The sequence below is a fragment of the Aspergillus foveolatus genome (genome assembly GCF_047715535.1).
Source record: "Aspergillus foveolatus strain CBS 279.81 unplaced genomic scaffold BDW70scaffold_12, whole genome shotgun sequence".
NCBI lineage: Eukaryota > Fungi > Ascomycota > Eurotiomycetes > Eurotiales > Aspergillaceae > Aspergillus > Aspergillus foveolatus.
Window position 1 is genome coordinate 4,760 of NW_027396076.1, and position 16,160 is coordinate 20,919.

Here is a 16,160-nt window from a genome sequence, read left to right on the forward strand (position 1 = left end):
AAGCAAGGTTGCAGAGCTTATAAGAGGTTATCAGGGTTAGGAAGGTGTGAGAGGTCAGCCTTCTGTAACAATAATAATAATAAATTTCATTAATTTAGTTTCTTTCATATAATATTAAATAGATATAAACCTGAAAAAGTTCTAGAAATTTTATTATATATATATATTAATAATATAGTAATAGTATTATAAATATTGGTATAAATATTTACTCCTAGTATTTAAATATTTTAAGGATTTAAATATTAAGTCTTAAAAATATATTCTAGTAAAAATGCTTAAGACTATTCTAGTACTTAAATTTTTATAGCCTTTCTTAAATTTAGATACTTATCTTGGGCTTATATTATAGTTCTAATACTATATTAGTAAAAAAATTATCTAGATTAAACCTTTCTAATTTATATTTCCTGTAGTAAGTAAATAGAACTTTAAGAAATCCAAGAATATTATTTTAATAATTAGCCTTCCTAATAAATTCAAAGAATATATTAAACAAGGTTCTAATACTAAGCTTTTATATTATATTTAAGATATAATTTATATATAACTAAATAAAATATTAATATAAATAGACATATATTAGAAAATTATATCTATCTTAATTTATAGCTATAAAGATTTTTTATCTTTTTATTTATAGTAAATATTATTATTTGTTAGGATTATTAGCTATTCTAAAAATATATCTAATAATATTTATATATATCTAATAATATTCTATATATAATCTTAATAGATTATATTATAAATTTTATAAATTTTTCTAGCTAAATATATTTTTACTAGTATTTTTTTAAACATATTACTATAAACTATATTTTTATATTATTTAATTCCTAGTTCTTAAAAACAGACTACTAAATAATAAGATAAAATCTTGGTTAAGTATTTTTTTTAAAGAAATTTTAAAAGAATCTATGTTTTCTTAGCATGTTCTAAAAGAAATTTATATATATATAATAGAAATAATCTAGTACAATAGTACTGTCTTTTATGTTATTAAATTGTAATTTAATATATTCATATTTTTAATATTAATAATTAGTATAAAAAAAATACTATAATTATATTAATAAATAGCTTATTAAGAGCTAAAAATTTCTTTTATAGGCTCCTATTTAGCATAGAGCTTCAATAGTCCTTGAATCTAATATAGAAAATTTTTAATCAAAATTTTAGTTATTATCTAGATTTTAAAAAAAAGTATTAAACTACATAGTTAACTGTATGTGCAAAATTTTTATATTATTATAAACTTATAACATTTAATATAGGTAATTAAATTTATATATAGTTATATAAAAAGGATTACCTACTAGCAGCTAAATATTTAGAAATTATATAGTAATATACTAGCCCGTTTAAGATACTAGAATATATTAGCTATCTAGCTTACTAATTAAGCTACCTGCTAAATAAAAGATTTCTTTTATTATTTTTATAACTTAGCTTGATCAAGCATGTTATAACATATTAGTAAAAATCTTTTTAGGTTGCCTGTAATAGTTAATAAGTAATTCCTAAATAATAATAATAGATAAGAGATTTGTAACGGGCGTAGGAAGTATTGTTTTCAACTAGCTGTCCAGTATTCACGAATATCACAAGCTTAGAGAAACAAATAAAAGACAGAAACATGAACCCTCTCTCCTCCCTTTTATCAACTTTTCTGGACATACGTCAACACTTTTGACTTTTCCGAACCTTGGTTCAGACAGATGTAACCTTGTTTAGACCTTTGGTTGAAGGCATTGCCGATAACCAAGACCCAGGCCATAGCCTGTGACAAGATTAACTATATACTAGATAAGTATATTATTGAGCTTGGAAAAAAAAAATCCTTGTTATATAATATCTTATTTACTAGATAAATTAAACGCTAAAGATAATAAATTATAACTAAAAATTCTGAAGGTACTAAGGAAGCTATACAAGAATATAAGAAGTATGTAGTAGAGTTTTGAAGTTTTATTTATATAATCTTACTATATTAACTAACAAGGATATTAACTTTTTTCCCTTCTGCCTTATTATATACCTTGCTTGGGATAGGCCTACAGGTATAATCTATCCTAAATATTGTACTTAGGATAAGTAAATATATATATATATATCTCTTATTATCTGTTGAATAATTCCAGGGGGCTTGGTATAGTTATATAATAGCCCTAGTCAGCTAGCAGGGTTAAAAGCTCCCTGCCTATTATTAATAAGAAATTACTCTTATCCTCCCCAAGATTTTACTATAAGGCCATAATATTAGCTTTATATATATAGCTATATACTTTATTTTTATATATAGATAATAACTAAAATCCTAGTTAAGTATCTTTTATATTGAATTTCAACATTATTAAAGCTCTATACTAAGTATAAAAAAATATTCTCTAAAAAATAAATATTTATATATTTATCTAATATCTATAATATTATTACTATATTATAAATATATATATAGCAAAAAAATTCCTAAGAAAGATTAACTATTCTATTAATTTTAGGTGTATTTTAAATAAACACTAATTAATAAGCTATTAATATTATTGTATTATTTTTAAATTTTGATTATTAGTATAAAATATAACCCTATTAAATAAAATTATTATTTTTAAGTAATTTTTTAACAATTCTAAGAATTCTAAGCAAGTGTTTTTTTCAAAGAATACTAGATATGTATTAATCTTTCTTAGTAGCCAGATACTAAGTATTAGTTATAACTTATTTTATATATTTTTAATATTAATAATTAGATACTTGCTTTAATTCCTAATTTATATAATTAAGATTAATTATAGGGCTAGTCTAATTTAAATATTTATATAAATTAATATAAATATTTCAAGTATCTTGTTTAGTAAGCCTGGCTACTAATTTATTAATTATATATAATAAGATATTCTAAATTAGTAAGAATTTCTAGATAAATATAGTATATTACTTTAATAAATATTTACAATTAACTAAGTAGGTATAATAAAGTTACTATTTTTTCATAAATTCTTTTATTTTAATTAGGATGTCTACTTATATTTTTTTTTTATTATAATTTATTTTTTGCTAGAAACAGGCTTGCTATTAAAGATAAATTAGAAATATTATATATTATCTTATTTTTTCTATTTTCGTAGAATCCTAGGTATTGTAATTAAGTCCTTAGTTATTTTAAAAGAATTTTTTACAATTTATAGTTCCTACTAATAACTAGAATCAAGATATACTTTATAGTCTTTTTTAATAATATTTAATTTTACTAAGACTATAGTATTTTAGAAGAATTATAGTATCATGGTATTAAGATTAACAATCTCTACAAGCAAGCCATGTACGCTGCTTAACCTTTATACTAAATCTATTTAAACTATGATCATAACTCTAAAAATAGCTAATTATATCATAATTTGGCTGAGCAAGAGGGGAGGATTATACTTATAGTTTATTTTTAAAAATGAAATTTCTAGTATTTATCAAGCAGCAGCAATTTTTAATATTCTAGAATTAATTCTTTATAGCTAAATTTGAGAATAAGAAATAATATATAAATAGTTATGAGCTATCTAAAACCCAGGAGAAGGTATTGATATAATAAATATAATAAATATAATTATTTAATAGCTATGTAGTACTCCTAATATATACTTAAATTAAAAAGATAATAGATCTACTTCTTAGACAGGCTGATCTCACTGGAAATATACTAGTAGATATAAACTAGGTTAGTAACTTTATTATATACTATAAAAACTTATAAGCTTACTTTATATAAAAAATTAGCTACAAGTAGGCAGAATATAAGAATCTAAAAATTATTAAAGTATATATTATTATTCTAGAGTTACCTTTACAGCAACAACTTGTCAGTACTTAACTCTCTAAGATATTAGTATATCTTGGCCCTGCCCTCCTCTGTATGCTCAATCCTTGAGGACCATGGCTAGTCATCATACTAGTCGAACGTGGCTTTAAATACGTAAGAGTCAATCAAGATTACAGAGCTTACCAGAGGTCACCAGGGTTAGGAAAGCTCGAGAGGTCAACCTTCTGTAACAGTACCTAACTACTTCAATTAATTTACTTAATTATTATTGCATATTCTAATTACCTAGCTATACAAGGCACAGTTTACTGGTCTTCTTATAATAATATAGTTTTTATAGTGGCTATAATCTCCATGGCAAATCCTATTTTATTAGAATTATAGATATTGTTATTTATAATATTACGCTATACTCAGACTTATCACTGGTCAAAATATACTAATTATAAAGATAGAAAGTTAGCTACAGAGGTAATAAGTATCCTTATATAATACTCTATCTCCTGTATAGATCTGTACCTTTTGTGGATTTATAGATAACCTACTAATCTATTTCTGCGATATCTTCTACAACTATAATTTATCTCTTACCCTGAGTACCATGCCCAGGATATATATTCTTATTAGAGTCCGTAAGTTATTAGCTATTATTATTCTGTGATCTTGATAGCAATATAATATTATATTATAATACTATATCCCCTCTTTTTTGTTATTTTTATCCCTTAAGAATATATAAGTCGTTTCTTGTCTTAGTATCTTGGGCTATTCCCCTTTTTTCCTTGTAAGTATTTTTACCATGCCTCCTAAATATATAACTAAGCTACCTTGTAGAGTGTTATGGGTCCTTGCCCATACAAGGACCTTAGACCTTAGTGAATCGGCCAAGGCCTACGTTGTCCCGAAGGCGGTGAGCCACCTGTAAGACTTCATCATGACAGCAATCCCTTTTTCCTTTATCCTTTCCAGCGATTCCTCCTTGTACGTACGGCACGTCTAGATAGGAAGATCCATCTAAATACGTCCCCTTACATAGAGAATATAGCAAGTGGAATTACATACTTTATTAGAATTATCTATTAGCTATTATCTAAGATATCAAGGTTTAACCTTATAATAGTTATTTTTAGTCCAGTTTCCCTTGCTTTATGACTGCTAGTCAAGCTAATTATACTAAGTATATAAGAAATAACTAGTCTTGTTTCTATGATCTTTATAGCAAGTCTGAGTAGCAGTATCTAAATCTTTATGGGCTAAACCCCAGGATAAGGGCTCAGGCATGGCCTTCGCTGCTATATAGGGCGCTAGATGCAACTGATCATTTCTGATCAGTTGTCTTGTACCTTTTTAGTCCAGCGGCCTGACCTATACTAGCGCATAGGAACCCGGCCCGTTACATAAATAAAAATATTAATTCTTTTTGATATAGATATCTGTTAAGCCAAGAAAAGGTAAATAAAGTTATTTAACTAATAATAATATATAATTAATAAGTAATAGAAAGTAATATCAAGAATAATTCATTTTTTAGAATTAATAAAAATTTCCAAAAGAATACTATAGTATTAAGATAATAAAATATAATATTATTTTAGATCTAGAAGGTACTAAACTCTCTATCTAGTCTAGTATTATAAATCTGTCCCTGGCAATAATTACAGAGGATCGTATTTAAGTTACTTATTAAATTTACCTGATTATAACCTCTTTTTTTTTTCTTTATTTTAGAATAGTATTAGTCCATTTATTAATAATATTATTAAATAAGTTAGGAATGATTGCCTGTCAAGTTCTTAATAGATACTATATATTTTTTTTAAGATATTATATTCTTTCTACTTTACTAACTAGTAAACTTATTTATTAATTCTTTTATATTTCAGGATTTTCTTAGTTTCGTATTTTATTTTTTTTTCTAGTTTAATTTCTATATTTTCTACTAGTTTAATATTTTCTGGTATAATTTTTACAAGATATAAAAAAGAGAATAAATCTTTTGAAATAATTCAGGTAGTCTTAATTTATAGTTAACTAGTCTAACTTATTCTTTAATAATAAATAGTCCTAAGTATATATAGTCTAACTTGTTACTTAGTTATTTAATTTTAGTAATTTTATAGAGTAGGAATATCTTCTATTTTTCAGGTTTAGTCCTTCTCTAATATTTATTATATATTTTTACTTAAGGTCCCTTTTTAGCTAGGTTTAGATTATCTATATTCATCTAATATAGATATCAGCCTCTTTTACTACTAGTATATTTCTTAATATTTTATATATATTTAGATAGTATTCCTGGCTAGCCTTGAATAATATTATCTTTATAATACTATATGTTAAGTTATTATATATAAATTATATTATAGGTAGTTAGTTTTCCTATTTATTCTTTACATAATTAACAGACTAAGCAGGGATTAAGCTATAAATGATTATAGTATATAAATTCTAATATATAGAAAAAGCTAACTAAATTATTAAGTAATATTTAAGATACTACATTACTAATTACTAGAATTTAATATAAATAGCCTGTCCTGGTTTAAGGTTATATATTTTAATAGTTTATAGTTTATAATAATATTTTTGATAAATATAGGTCTACTATATTTTTACTATTATAGTTATTTCTAGTAAAATCCTATATATTAACTGCATTATTCTATATTACAATTTTAAATACTTAATTATATAACTATATAAATAAAATACTTGTATAAGTAAGTCTATAATTTGTTAATATTAATATTAGAAATTAGATTTATGTTTATTTTTATTATAGCTATTAATTACCAGGCAGACCTACTAAAAAAATTAGCAAGCTCTATACTAGTCGTATAAAATTATTAAATACATTATCTGCCTGGTCTATAGGCTTAATCTAGTAGAATAATTTAAAAATCTACCTAGTTCTTTCTATAGCCTAGCTTAAACTTATAAATTATATAGATTAATAAGATAATTTATATAATTCCTAAATACCTAAATGTCCTGTAATCTATAGTTATAATATCCTAAATATTCTTAATTATTACAAAGTAAAAAAAAATACTATAAAGTATTATATCTGCAGAAATTATAACTAAAACTATTTATTTCTAATACCTTGTCCATTAGGAAGAATATAGCCTAATAGATGATTAGTAGATAGATACTAAAGACCTTGACAGATATAAAAAGCTTATTGACTAATGAGAAAATTAATAAGAAATATATATTAACTAGGATATTAATTTTTCTCAGAGGAGCATATATTATCATCCTGTATAATTATAATATTATATAATATATAATATTACAGTTATGGCTTCCTTCCTTGCCTTATGTCCTGTTGCCTAATTCTCTGTTGTAGTCTAATTCTGTATACCACCTTCAAGCAGGGTAATTGTCAGAAAGACCGAACGACGTCAGCCAATCGACCTGCTGTGCCGCAGCTAGCGTGTGACAAAGCACGAGAAAGATAAGCCGAAGCCGGTCATAGCCCTGACTCTGATGCCAAGAGATATGGACATAGCCGTCCGAGCCTTGACTATGACGGCCCTGACGAAGGACAGAGCCAACATAGCCGGAGACTATGATGGATAGGACGATACGGAGTATTTAAGGACGCTCATTTACCATGTAATTAGTTTTGTACTTCGTGTCTTATTTTCGGAACAACCAAGATAGCCAACATCGTCGAGTTACTGCATTTCAATCTACCTTGTCTGATCTCAGAATATCCTTAGGACCTGTTGAGCCCGACTCCTAAGAAGGACTCTTTTGGCCTTATCTGACAGTAATAATATCTTAGTTCCTGGCGTCCTAACTACCAAAAACAACAATCATCACTTCATAAGAACACACCAATCAATCATATTTTGTTTTACAAATTAATGAAGTTAGTAATCAGTCTTCTCTTAACGTATTTCACAAGCGAGTGGCGCACCTCCGTATTACATATAAAATGGCACCTTTCTATACTCTGATATCTCAACAACAAGTAGGTTTAAGTAATCCTATGGAACTGAGGTATAACATATCCTTCTATAATAATACTTATCTTATTTTTATGGTCTATAACCTTAGGTTTTTCTCTCAGAATAGTAAAATATTTTTAAATACCAGAAATATAGCTGTAATTTATATTACCAAAAGAAAACTTATTATAGCAGGATAAATTCTCTAATACCTAAATAGAGGCTACATAAATAGACTATATATATACTTATACATCTCTAAACCAACTTGTTGTTGAGATATCAGAGTATGAAAAGACACCAGTATATATGGAATACGGAGGTGCGCCACTCGCTTGTGTGCGTCGCTCGCCTGTGAAATACGTTAGTTTACTAAGTAGAGAAGGGTAGCTATAATTAGTTAGGCTTAGTTAAAATAGTTAGCTGGTATATTACTTACTAACCAGATGTCCCATTTTCGGACAGTCAATTTTATCAAATTAAAAATGGTGAGTGGTTGCAAATCACCTCAATCTAATAAGCGCGATCAAGGTCAATGAGGTGGGCGGTCATCAATAGGTGGGGCTTGTCGGGAATTGCGTTATCGTGATAGGGCCTTTGTACAGAAAATTTATGATAGGATTCTCTAGTAGGAGGGTCTCTGAAGAGTTTGAAGTCCAACATTTATTCGTCAACCACTAACACTTTAGATACTCATATAATAAGAACAAATATCCTGGATTGCTGTATAGTAAGTGGAACTTGCGCCTAAATTCAATCACTAACTGCAGCCGACTTACAGCACCAAAATGGTTCTAGAGGCCATCAGATATAAAGATGGTAAACTTTCCATCATTGATCAACTGCAACTACCATTTATGGAGCGTTACATTGAGATCAAAACGAGCGAGGAAGGTTGGCAAGCTATCAAGAATATGCAAGTTCGCGGGGCACCTGCTATAGCCATTGTGGCTGCCCTTTCGCTCGCGTCCGAGCTTCACGAACTCTCCATACGAAATAAGATCTCAACCAGGGCAGAGGATGTAGCGGCTTTCATTATGGAACGGCTTGAATACTTGGTGAGCAGTCGACCGACTGCTGTCAATCTCAGCGATGCAGCCCGGAAGCTTGAAGTTATCGTCTCCGGGAGATCCCAGACTCCGGGCTCAACAGCACAAGACGTTGTGAATGCATTTATTCAAGCTGCTGAGGGTATGCTGGCAAAAGACGTAGAGGACAATACAAGGATCGGCGAAAACGGTGCCAAATGGATATTGATGAATGCCTTGCCCACGCACCATGATAAAGCCGTTGTTCTTACGCACTGTAACACGGGGTAGTTCAAACCCCAAGAATGCTGCTGAATGTTGAATGCTGATGTATATCTAGCTCCCTTGCAACAGCTGGCTACGGTACTGCGCTCGGTGTGATACGTTCTCTCATGGCCAACAATACTTTGCAACATGCATACTGCACTGAAACAAGACCCTACAACCAGGGCTCTAGATTGACCGCGTTCGAACTTGTTCATGATAAAATCCCGGCAACACTAATCACAGACTCCATGGCGGCAGCTTTATTGGCAAGGCCAGAGACTAGTGTCAACGCGATCGTTGTTGGGGCGGACAGGGTGGCAGCCAATGGAGATACAGCAAATAAGATCGGTACCTACGGTCTTGCAGTCCTTGCTAGATACCACGGAGTCAAGTTTCTAGTTGCTGCACCACTCACGACGATTGATTTGGCTACGAAGTCTGGCGGCGATATTGTCATAGAAGAACGACCATCTTCGGAAGTAACGAGAGTTAAAGGGTCGCGGGAAGACGATGCCACCGGCGATGTGAGATTGGAAACAATCAGCATAGCGGCTGAGGGGATCAATGTCTGGAACCCTGCTTTCGATGTTACTCCCTTTGAACTCATCGACGGAATAATCACGGAGAAGGGCGTCGCAGAAAAGGACACAGATGGTCGGTTTCATTTGGAAGAGCTTTTTAATTGATCAACTTGCTCCACATCGGAGCTTGACTGCCTGTTCGCATAGGCATTCTCCGGCGTTGGTCCAGCGCTTTCGTCCTGCGATTCAAGAAGGCTATCGATCTTGCTCTCTAGGTCGCTCAGGTGTTGCTCAAGGCGTGATGCTGCTTGCTCTCCACTACAAACGAGGGTTAGCTGCACGCCTCTAATTGATTACGAGATGCCGTATATACCTTGAAATGTCCTTTAAGATCTAGCGAGAGTTGACGGTCAGTGCCTGCTTTTAAGATTCTTGAACAACAAAGGTGTAATTCTTATTTTAAAATGTAGTTGACTAGGAGTCCAAATACCTCGGCAAGGTTGAGGCCTGAAGCCGTATCGTTTTTCTCAGCTGTTTCTGGCATGACCGGGAAGGGCGGGGGTGGTGCGATGAATACGGGCGTATTTGCTCCACGCAGGCAGAAAGCAAATAAGCAGCCCTTGAAATGTGCGTCTAATGTGGTATGGAGTAGCTTCCGGGAAGTGGAATAGGGTAGATGGAGCTGCGGGCCGCGGCGGGGTCGTAATAGGAGCAGGCTGCCGGACTTCTGAGACTTGTCCTCTTACACCTCGGAGAAACACTTGATACTTGATCTCTAGGGTTGGACAACAGAACCACAGGAGTGATGGTTGCAACCAGACCACTGGAGTGGCACCGTGCTCCCAAGTTGGTTTTGCCGAGCATTACTCACCCTACTGCGGTCCGGGTTTCTTGGAAGCCATGCATCAAAGGCGATGTTAATCCCCACATAATACACTGCAAGGATGAGGTCATGAGCCTCAAAGGGCAAACCGTCAAAGAATAGAGGCCAGGATCACCACAAGCAATACAATGTAATATTTGTAATTTCTTTAAGGCACCCGGCTGTTCCAGTGTGCTCGTTCCCGTACAGCCCAGCAGCCCTTAGGTACGAGTTCATGCTGTCACAATACTTTAATACACTATGGCTAGCCCGTGAAGCTTCCGAAAAGAAGTATGCTGTTATCTTGTACTGACACTGGAAAATTCTCCAAGCCACATTCTTGAAAGACCACCTTTCTTCCAGTAAGGTTGGAGACTTGTACAACTTAACATACTATGATGGCATGAATCATATGACCACCTGCCTATTTGGTTCTGCTCACCCCTCCCGCCGGCCCGGTCTCCAACTATTTATCTCTTGTTCGCCAAAAGACTTGTTTGTTTGCATATGTGATTGACTCGGGCGCCCTTTAGAAGAAATAGCAGGTTCAAGACTAACGGATAACTCGACTTGATTTGAAAAGTGTGTACTTTGTTCTCCCCTTGTCCTCTTGGGAGAAACCATTGGCGTCTTCAACTTACCTGGTTTGAGCCTTGATCAGTTAACGTAGATGCAGTGACACGTTCACACAAAGTCAACGACCGTGATCATTCCTCGGCACAGGATGCAGTGACTGCTCCTACCGAGAATATCCCTCGTTATTTTGCAAAATCCGGCCCTGTTGATGCTGACCCCCGAAAGACCAAGAAGGACGGGGGAGGTAAAGGAAATTGGTAGGTCTCTATGCTCTCAGCACCGTAAACTCTTGCTTATGATGATCACTGACGCCTCATTAGGGGCCGCTCAGGAGAAGAGATTCATGACTATGAATACAGCTTCATGAATACCCGGCGTCATTCGAATAGCAGCATGCAAGGCATGGCGGGCTTCAAAACTAAATTTGAAACAGTCGAGCCCGAGCCAGTCTTTGAAGAAGACTTGCATGGACCTTCATCTGAAACCACTATTGATGGGGCTCCTGTAACTAAGATTGATAGTGTCAGTAGCGGCATTAGTGGCAATGACGAGGCCGAGAAAGCTGCTAACAAAAATTCCGGGGTGAACTGATGGGCTGTAACTATGAGCACCAAGCTTGTGCTTTCCGAAGTTTACAAGCTTGACCGTACAACGATGTATTGGTGATTGGGAAACGCAACAGGGCAAAACACATGTCGAAGAAAAAGCATGTCAAGACACGGCGGGATCTGGATGTATGTAATTTTCTGAAGTGGCATATTGATTGATTCACGACCCGTTTTTGATTTCTACTGTACAACGGCTTTAAATGGAAGTCGGAGGGAAAGGTAAACGATTAGAGTACTTTATAACAGTAGCCATTAATGCGTCTTAGTTAGAGCCAGCTAAGCCGCTCTTTCCGGTTCGTTTGGGACAATGAGCTCTCCGCATCCATACTGCAGGCGTTTTGAAAAGCGTCATTTGATGTCCTTTCTTTTTCTGCGGAGGAGAGAAGACTCTTGAACCAACATTCGAGTTCGCTCTTTTCAATATATCGTAGAAGAGTAGAATTTTCTCGCTCAAGGTCGCGAATAATTCGGGCTCGTTGCTCTGGACGAAATCGTGATGAAATAAGGGCAGAATCAGTGTCATTTAAAAGCACATCTTGTGGACGAGTGGGGCGGTAAAGTGGAGGATTGCTGGGGTCCGTACGATCTATGCAAGTCAGTAAGACAAGTATCCAAGAATTTCCGGTACTTACCATTGAGGCACAGTGCAAGGGTTCGAGACAGCGCAGTGGCGGTGAATGGGGATTCAGTTTCGCTTCCCATCTGTTCAGCTGTCCCACCCGTAGCATCCCACTTGTCCCTGATAATGCATCTTCGCCAAACAAGTTTTTGGAGTGCAAGGCTGTAAATTGAATCTCCCTGAGCATTGAGTCCCAGCCGAATGACCCGTAACGCTAAATGGAACTCATCCCCCGAAAAGTCATTCTGTCCAATATCTGGATCCTGGCTTGGATCGATAAGCGTCAATACGTCCACAAGTTGGTCAAGGCTCAGCATTTTCCTAGTTACCACCCCAGCGAGAGCTTCCTTGAGCAATTCATGTAGCGATGGTAGCTTCTGGGCAGTGGATTTTGCAAAATGGTCAATCGCAAGGTCGATTTCGGCTTTCTGATCGATAGCATCTCGTAACACTGGTGAGACATATGAATAAATGACTTCTTGCACAGCGCCCATCTCCGCAAGACCCTCGAGGCGTTTAATGTCATTCTGCAAAGCCCGAGTATCGCTGGGCGCGTCCTTTTCCCATCTTGCTAGATGAGAGAGCTTGGCCAAAGCTAGTTTGACTCGATGACCCCAGACATCCTGTTCTTGTTCGAGAGCAAGATGCTCCAAAGTCTTTGCAGCACATTCGTAATCGGCCTCACCGATCACATCATTAATCCAGCTGAGCCTAGCATAAGGCTGATGCTTATGCAAGAACCGTGTAACAAACGACTGGAACTTTTTGGCTGAAAACAGGATCCCTGGCTGTCCCATTGATATCTGACGGCCAAAGAAAGCGTCAGCCCAGGCGTCTCCAAATTTCTCGAAATAAAGGGATATTTTCCTGTCGAGCTCGACACCGTCCGGAGTATCTACGTTGGTAAACATAACCTTGTTTTGGTCTTGGAGTTCAATAATAAGCTCCACCAGCGCGCTCATGTCGTGAAAGCTCTCTGCCAAATCGATGGCTTCATTTAGTTGCCCGATGCCAGCCAGTTTAAACAGCTGCCATCTCCGCTGTTTGATGTGTGACTGCTTGGTTGCGGAAGCCTCATCGATCAGCTTCTGGTCTTCTTGGGCTGAGAGCCAGCGGATCCGCTCAGAATACATTTGGCCCATTATCCGAAGGTGCCTGGCACTGTTTCGCGCAATTTTCGCAGTTATTTGTTGATCTGCTCCGTCAGAGCTGGTTGAAGTTTGCTGTATAGCTCTGCAGCTGTCAAGTTCGAGATCTAATAAATGCCCAATTTCAGAATAGCTGATGCTCTGTGAAGTCCAGAATTCTGGAAGACCTTCGTAACTGGTGGTCAAAACCCCTTCTTCCAAATATCCATCTCCAATTCCGAACTGGCTAGCATGCTCATCCCGATATCTGAAAGCCGTCTCCAGCACCGCTAGAGATAACTCACCGGCTTCCAGGATCTGCTCTGACATTCGTCGCATCTGTTTTGAGGTATTCCCTTTCTGAGGTTTTATCGCATGGAAAATCCAGGGCACTATATGTTCCATTCGATAACTGTCAAACAGAAACCACTGCCGTACTGGATCGTCTGTATCGTCCAGCTTCGTTTTGAACTTTTCATTCATCAGTCCCAAAACGTGCGCAAGGAATGTCGGTCCACCACTATTGCGCTTCCTGGCGCTCGCTTCCAGCCTCCATATTGCCTTTTGAGCCGCAAGCTTTTCCGCTCCCCATAGTAGCTCCCACCAGATCCGCCGATCAAGGATTTTATTCTGGTCAAGTAAGATCCGAGAAAGATCATCCAAGGCCTTTGAGCGTAATTTCAGATTTTGATCGATAGATATGGCGGCTGAAGGGATGAACTTAGAGGTAGACCGCAGTAGTTCTTGACAGATCGCTAGAGTGGCTTCCTCAATCTCTAGGACAGGAAAATCCAGATCGCCCTTGCTCGACAAGTTCAGTGGGTTGCCTAACATCGTACCGTAGAATACAGCTTGCTCGAGTTTATGCTGAGCCGAGATTCGCGCAGTCTCCGTGGTTTCCTGCCGAGGTAGCGCAGTGATACGGACCACGCCGAACTCTCGAATCATAAGCAAGCAAGAAGGGTTTGCATACTCCTCACTTTGATCTTCGAATCCTGATCCTAGTACCTTGTAGGCCTGTCCAGAGCGGAAGTTGATGGAGTCGTGGAATGTGCGTGGCTGGCCATTGTCAATTAGGAGCTGTGAACTCGAAGTACCTTCAGCGTCCGTTAATGATAGCAAGATTATAGATTGTCCAATCACAATGAATGCCGTCTCATGAGGTCTGGGGATGAAGAGACGAGGCTCTAGATGAAGTGAATCGGTGGGAAAAGTGTGCAAACTGATAGGATTTGTTGACAGAACGCGAGCCCCGTCGGACAGCCGCAATAGAGCCACGAACACGCCTTGTATATTTGACCCCGAAATCAGGCCAACCAGTACCGATATCTCCCATGAATTGCTGCTGTCCTCACGTAAACCGGTGACAACTGCAAGATCCCAGATTTTGACTTCATAGTCAAAGACTTCATCCTTCCTGCTTGCAGCTAGTAGGTCTTCTTTGATGTCATATTGGTTTTTGAGAATACTACCATTATTCCAGTGGGTATCCCAAATTTCCACCAGACCTGCTGATGTTGCAATTATGATATCTCGCTGACCCCGCTGAAAGGATTCACCTGCTCGTACAGCGGCAACTTTCTTTCTCCAATAACCGGCCCCGAAAACATTCTTGATGCCGTCAAGAAATCCAATTCCGCCAGTGCTGTGTGGGTTTTTCAAGAAATTTACGGTCACGGCCGGCTTTCCTTGAGAATCCCTGAGGGTAATATGAGCAACTCGCCCAGTAGAAAATGTGACTATAACACCTGAAGGCTCCCCGTTCACTATGTCGGTCGCATATTCACCTGAAAGCATCCCTGGGACATATCCCTGAAGCCCTGTTTGCTTCTGTCGTGGAAGACTCAATGATGCGGCGCAAAACACGGTCTCCCAGTATATGATCCTTCCATTATGGGGCATTAGTATCATCAATCCGGGAGTAGAACTGGCGGCGGTCGATAAAATCACCCCCAAAGGTGGTACGTCGCTGGTATCCCGATAGGCTTCAGGTATAGGAAGCCTATATACATCTGTAGGTAAGGGCGATGAGACCATGGTTGAATACGGCCAAATGATGGCCTCGAGTTGAGTGATAAGAAGCCCATACCCATGGCCGGCGGCGAAAGAACATCTGCAATTTTCTAATACTATGAGTTAATGGCTAATGGATATATTCAGGACTAGACGTACCTGAACGGAGGTTACGGATTTGGTCAGGTAAACATGGCAATTGGGATACTGTATAGAAATCTGTTTTTGACTGAACGAGAGTTAACATACGCAGAAAACTATACAGCAGAAAGGGACCAACCAGTATGATAGGGCTTAAAACATCGCCTTTTCGCTTCTCTGTCGTGTTGAAGGTCCTTATCGGAATGTTTCTTTGGTTCTGCCCGTCAGGCGCGGGCGTCGAGCCAACCTCAGTAGTCGCAGTAGGTATCGAGGATCTGTGATTTGGCGCGCCATATGTTAGGTCTCCTGTATTGGAATTATCGTCTTGGCTTTGAATTGATCGTTGCCTTTTAGCACTTGGTGCCTTGATGGACTCGCCAGAACTCGTACGCTGACGCCTTCGCGGATTCCGCAGGGTGATTGTGGACCCTGCTTTCGGCGCGAACATCGTCAATATGGCAGACAGAAGTTAGACGCATTCAAAGTAGACTGTAATGTGCGTGCGTCGGAAAAGTGAAAGTTCCTACGGCAAAGCATTCGACCCTAATGTTCAAGTGCTATTGCGCGTTTCTGTTGCGGAAACAGTTATTGAGCTCCAGTGAAGGCGGTCAGTGAGTAATTT

General features: G+C 36.4%; 3 protein-coding genes across 3 annotated transcripts; 2 read left to right on the forward strand and 1 right to left on the reverse strand.

Moving 5' to 3' along the window:
- The first annotated feature begins 8,444 nt into the window (after positions 1 to 8,444).
- Positions 8,445 to 9,973, forward strand: BDW70DRAFT_15091 (S-methyl-5-thioribose-1-phosphate isomerase). Its single transcript, XM_073739227.1, has 3 exons — positions 8,445 to 8,506; positions 8,558 to 9,091; positions 9,145 to 9,973. Exons 2-3 carry the CDS (start codon positions 8,565 to 8,567, stop codon positions 9,755 to 9,757), a joined length of 1,140 nt encoding a protein of 379 aa, XP_073597922.1. The 5' UTR covers positions 8,445 to 8,506; positions 8,558 to 8,564; the 3' UTR covers positions 9,758 to 9,973.
- Positions 9,974 to 10,625: 652 nt separating this feature from the next.
- Positions 10,626 to 11,793, forward strand: BDW70DRAFT_131986 (uncharacterized protein). The gene is made up of 3 exons (XM_073736081.1): positions 10,626 to 11,036; positions 11,131 to 11,287; positions 11,351 to 11,793. Coding segments are annotated over exons 1-3 (429 nt in total). The 5' UTR covers positions 10,626 to 11,035; the 3' UTR covers positions 11,622 to 11,793.
- Positions 11,794 to 11,828: 35 nt separating this feature from the next.
- BDW70DRAFT_131988 (putative nuclear pore complex subunit Nup133) lies at positions 11,829 to 15,605 on the reverse strand. The gene is made up of 3 exons (XM_073736082.1): positions 15,557 to 15,605; positions 12,271 to 15,507; positions 11,829 to 12,224 (listed from the first exon to the last, which is right to left on the reverse strand). The coding sequence occupies exons 2-3, from the start codon at positions 15,419 to 15,421 to the stop codon at positions 11,905 to 11,907; spliced, it is 3,471 nt and encodes a 1,156-aa protein (XP_073597924.1). The 5' UTR covers positions 15,422 to 15,507; positions 15,557 to 15,605; the 3' UTR covers positions 11,829 to 11,904.
- Between the last annotated feature and the right edge of the window lie 555 nt (positions 15,606 to 16,160).

What these genes read in the sequence shown, in the direction of transcription:
- BDW70DRAFT_15091 (XM_073739227.1), top strand. Translation starts at nt 8,565, where the DNA reads ATGGTTCTAGAGGCCATCAGATATAAAGATGGTAAACTTTCCATCATT. An exon ending in CTTACGCACTGTAACACGGG is followed by an intron (nt 9,092 to 9,144) that starts GTAGTTCAAACC and finishes ATGTATATCTAG; the next exon opens with CTCCCTTGCAACAGCTGGCT.
- BDW70DRAFT_131986 (XM_073736081.1), top strand. An exon ending in GGGGGAGGTAAAGGAAATTG is followed by an intron (nt 11,288 to 11,350) that starts GTAGGTCTCTAT and finishes ACGCCTCATTAG; the next exon opens with GGGCCGCTCAGGAGAAGAGA.
- BDW70DRAFT_131988 (XM_073736082.1), bottom strand. Translation starts at nt 15,421, where the DNA reads ATGGTCTCATCGCCCTTACCTACAGATGTATATAGGCTTCCTATACCT. An exon ending in CCTTGCACTGTGCCTCAATG is followed by an intron (nt 12,225 to 12,270) that starts GTAAGTACCGGA and finishes TGACTTGCATAG; the next exon opens with ATCGTACGGACCCCAGCAAT.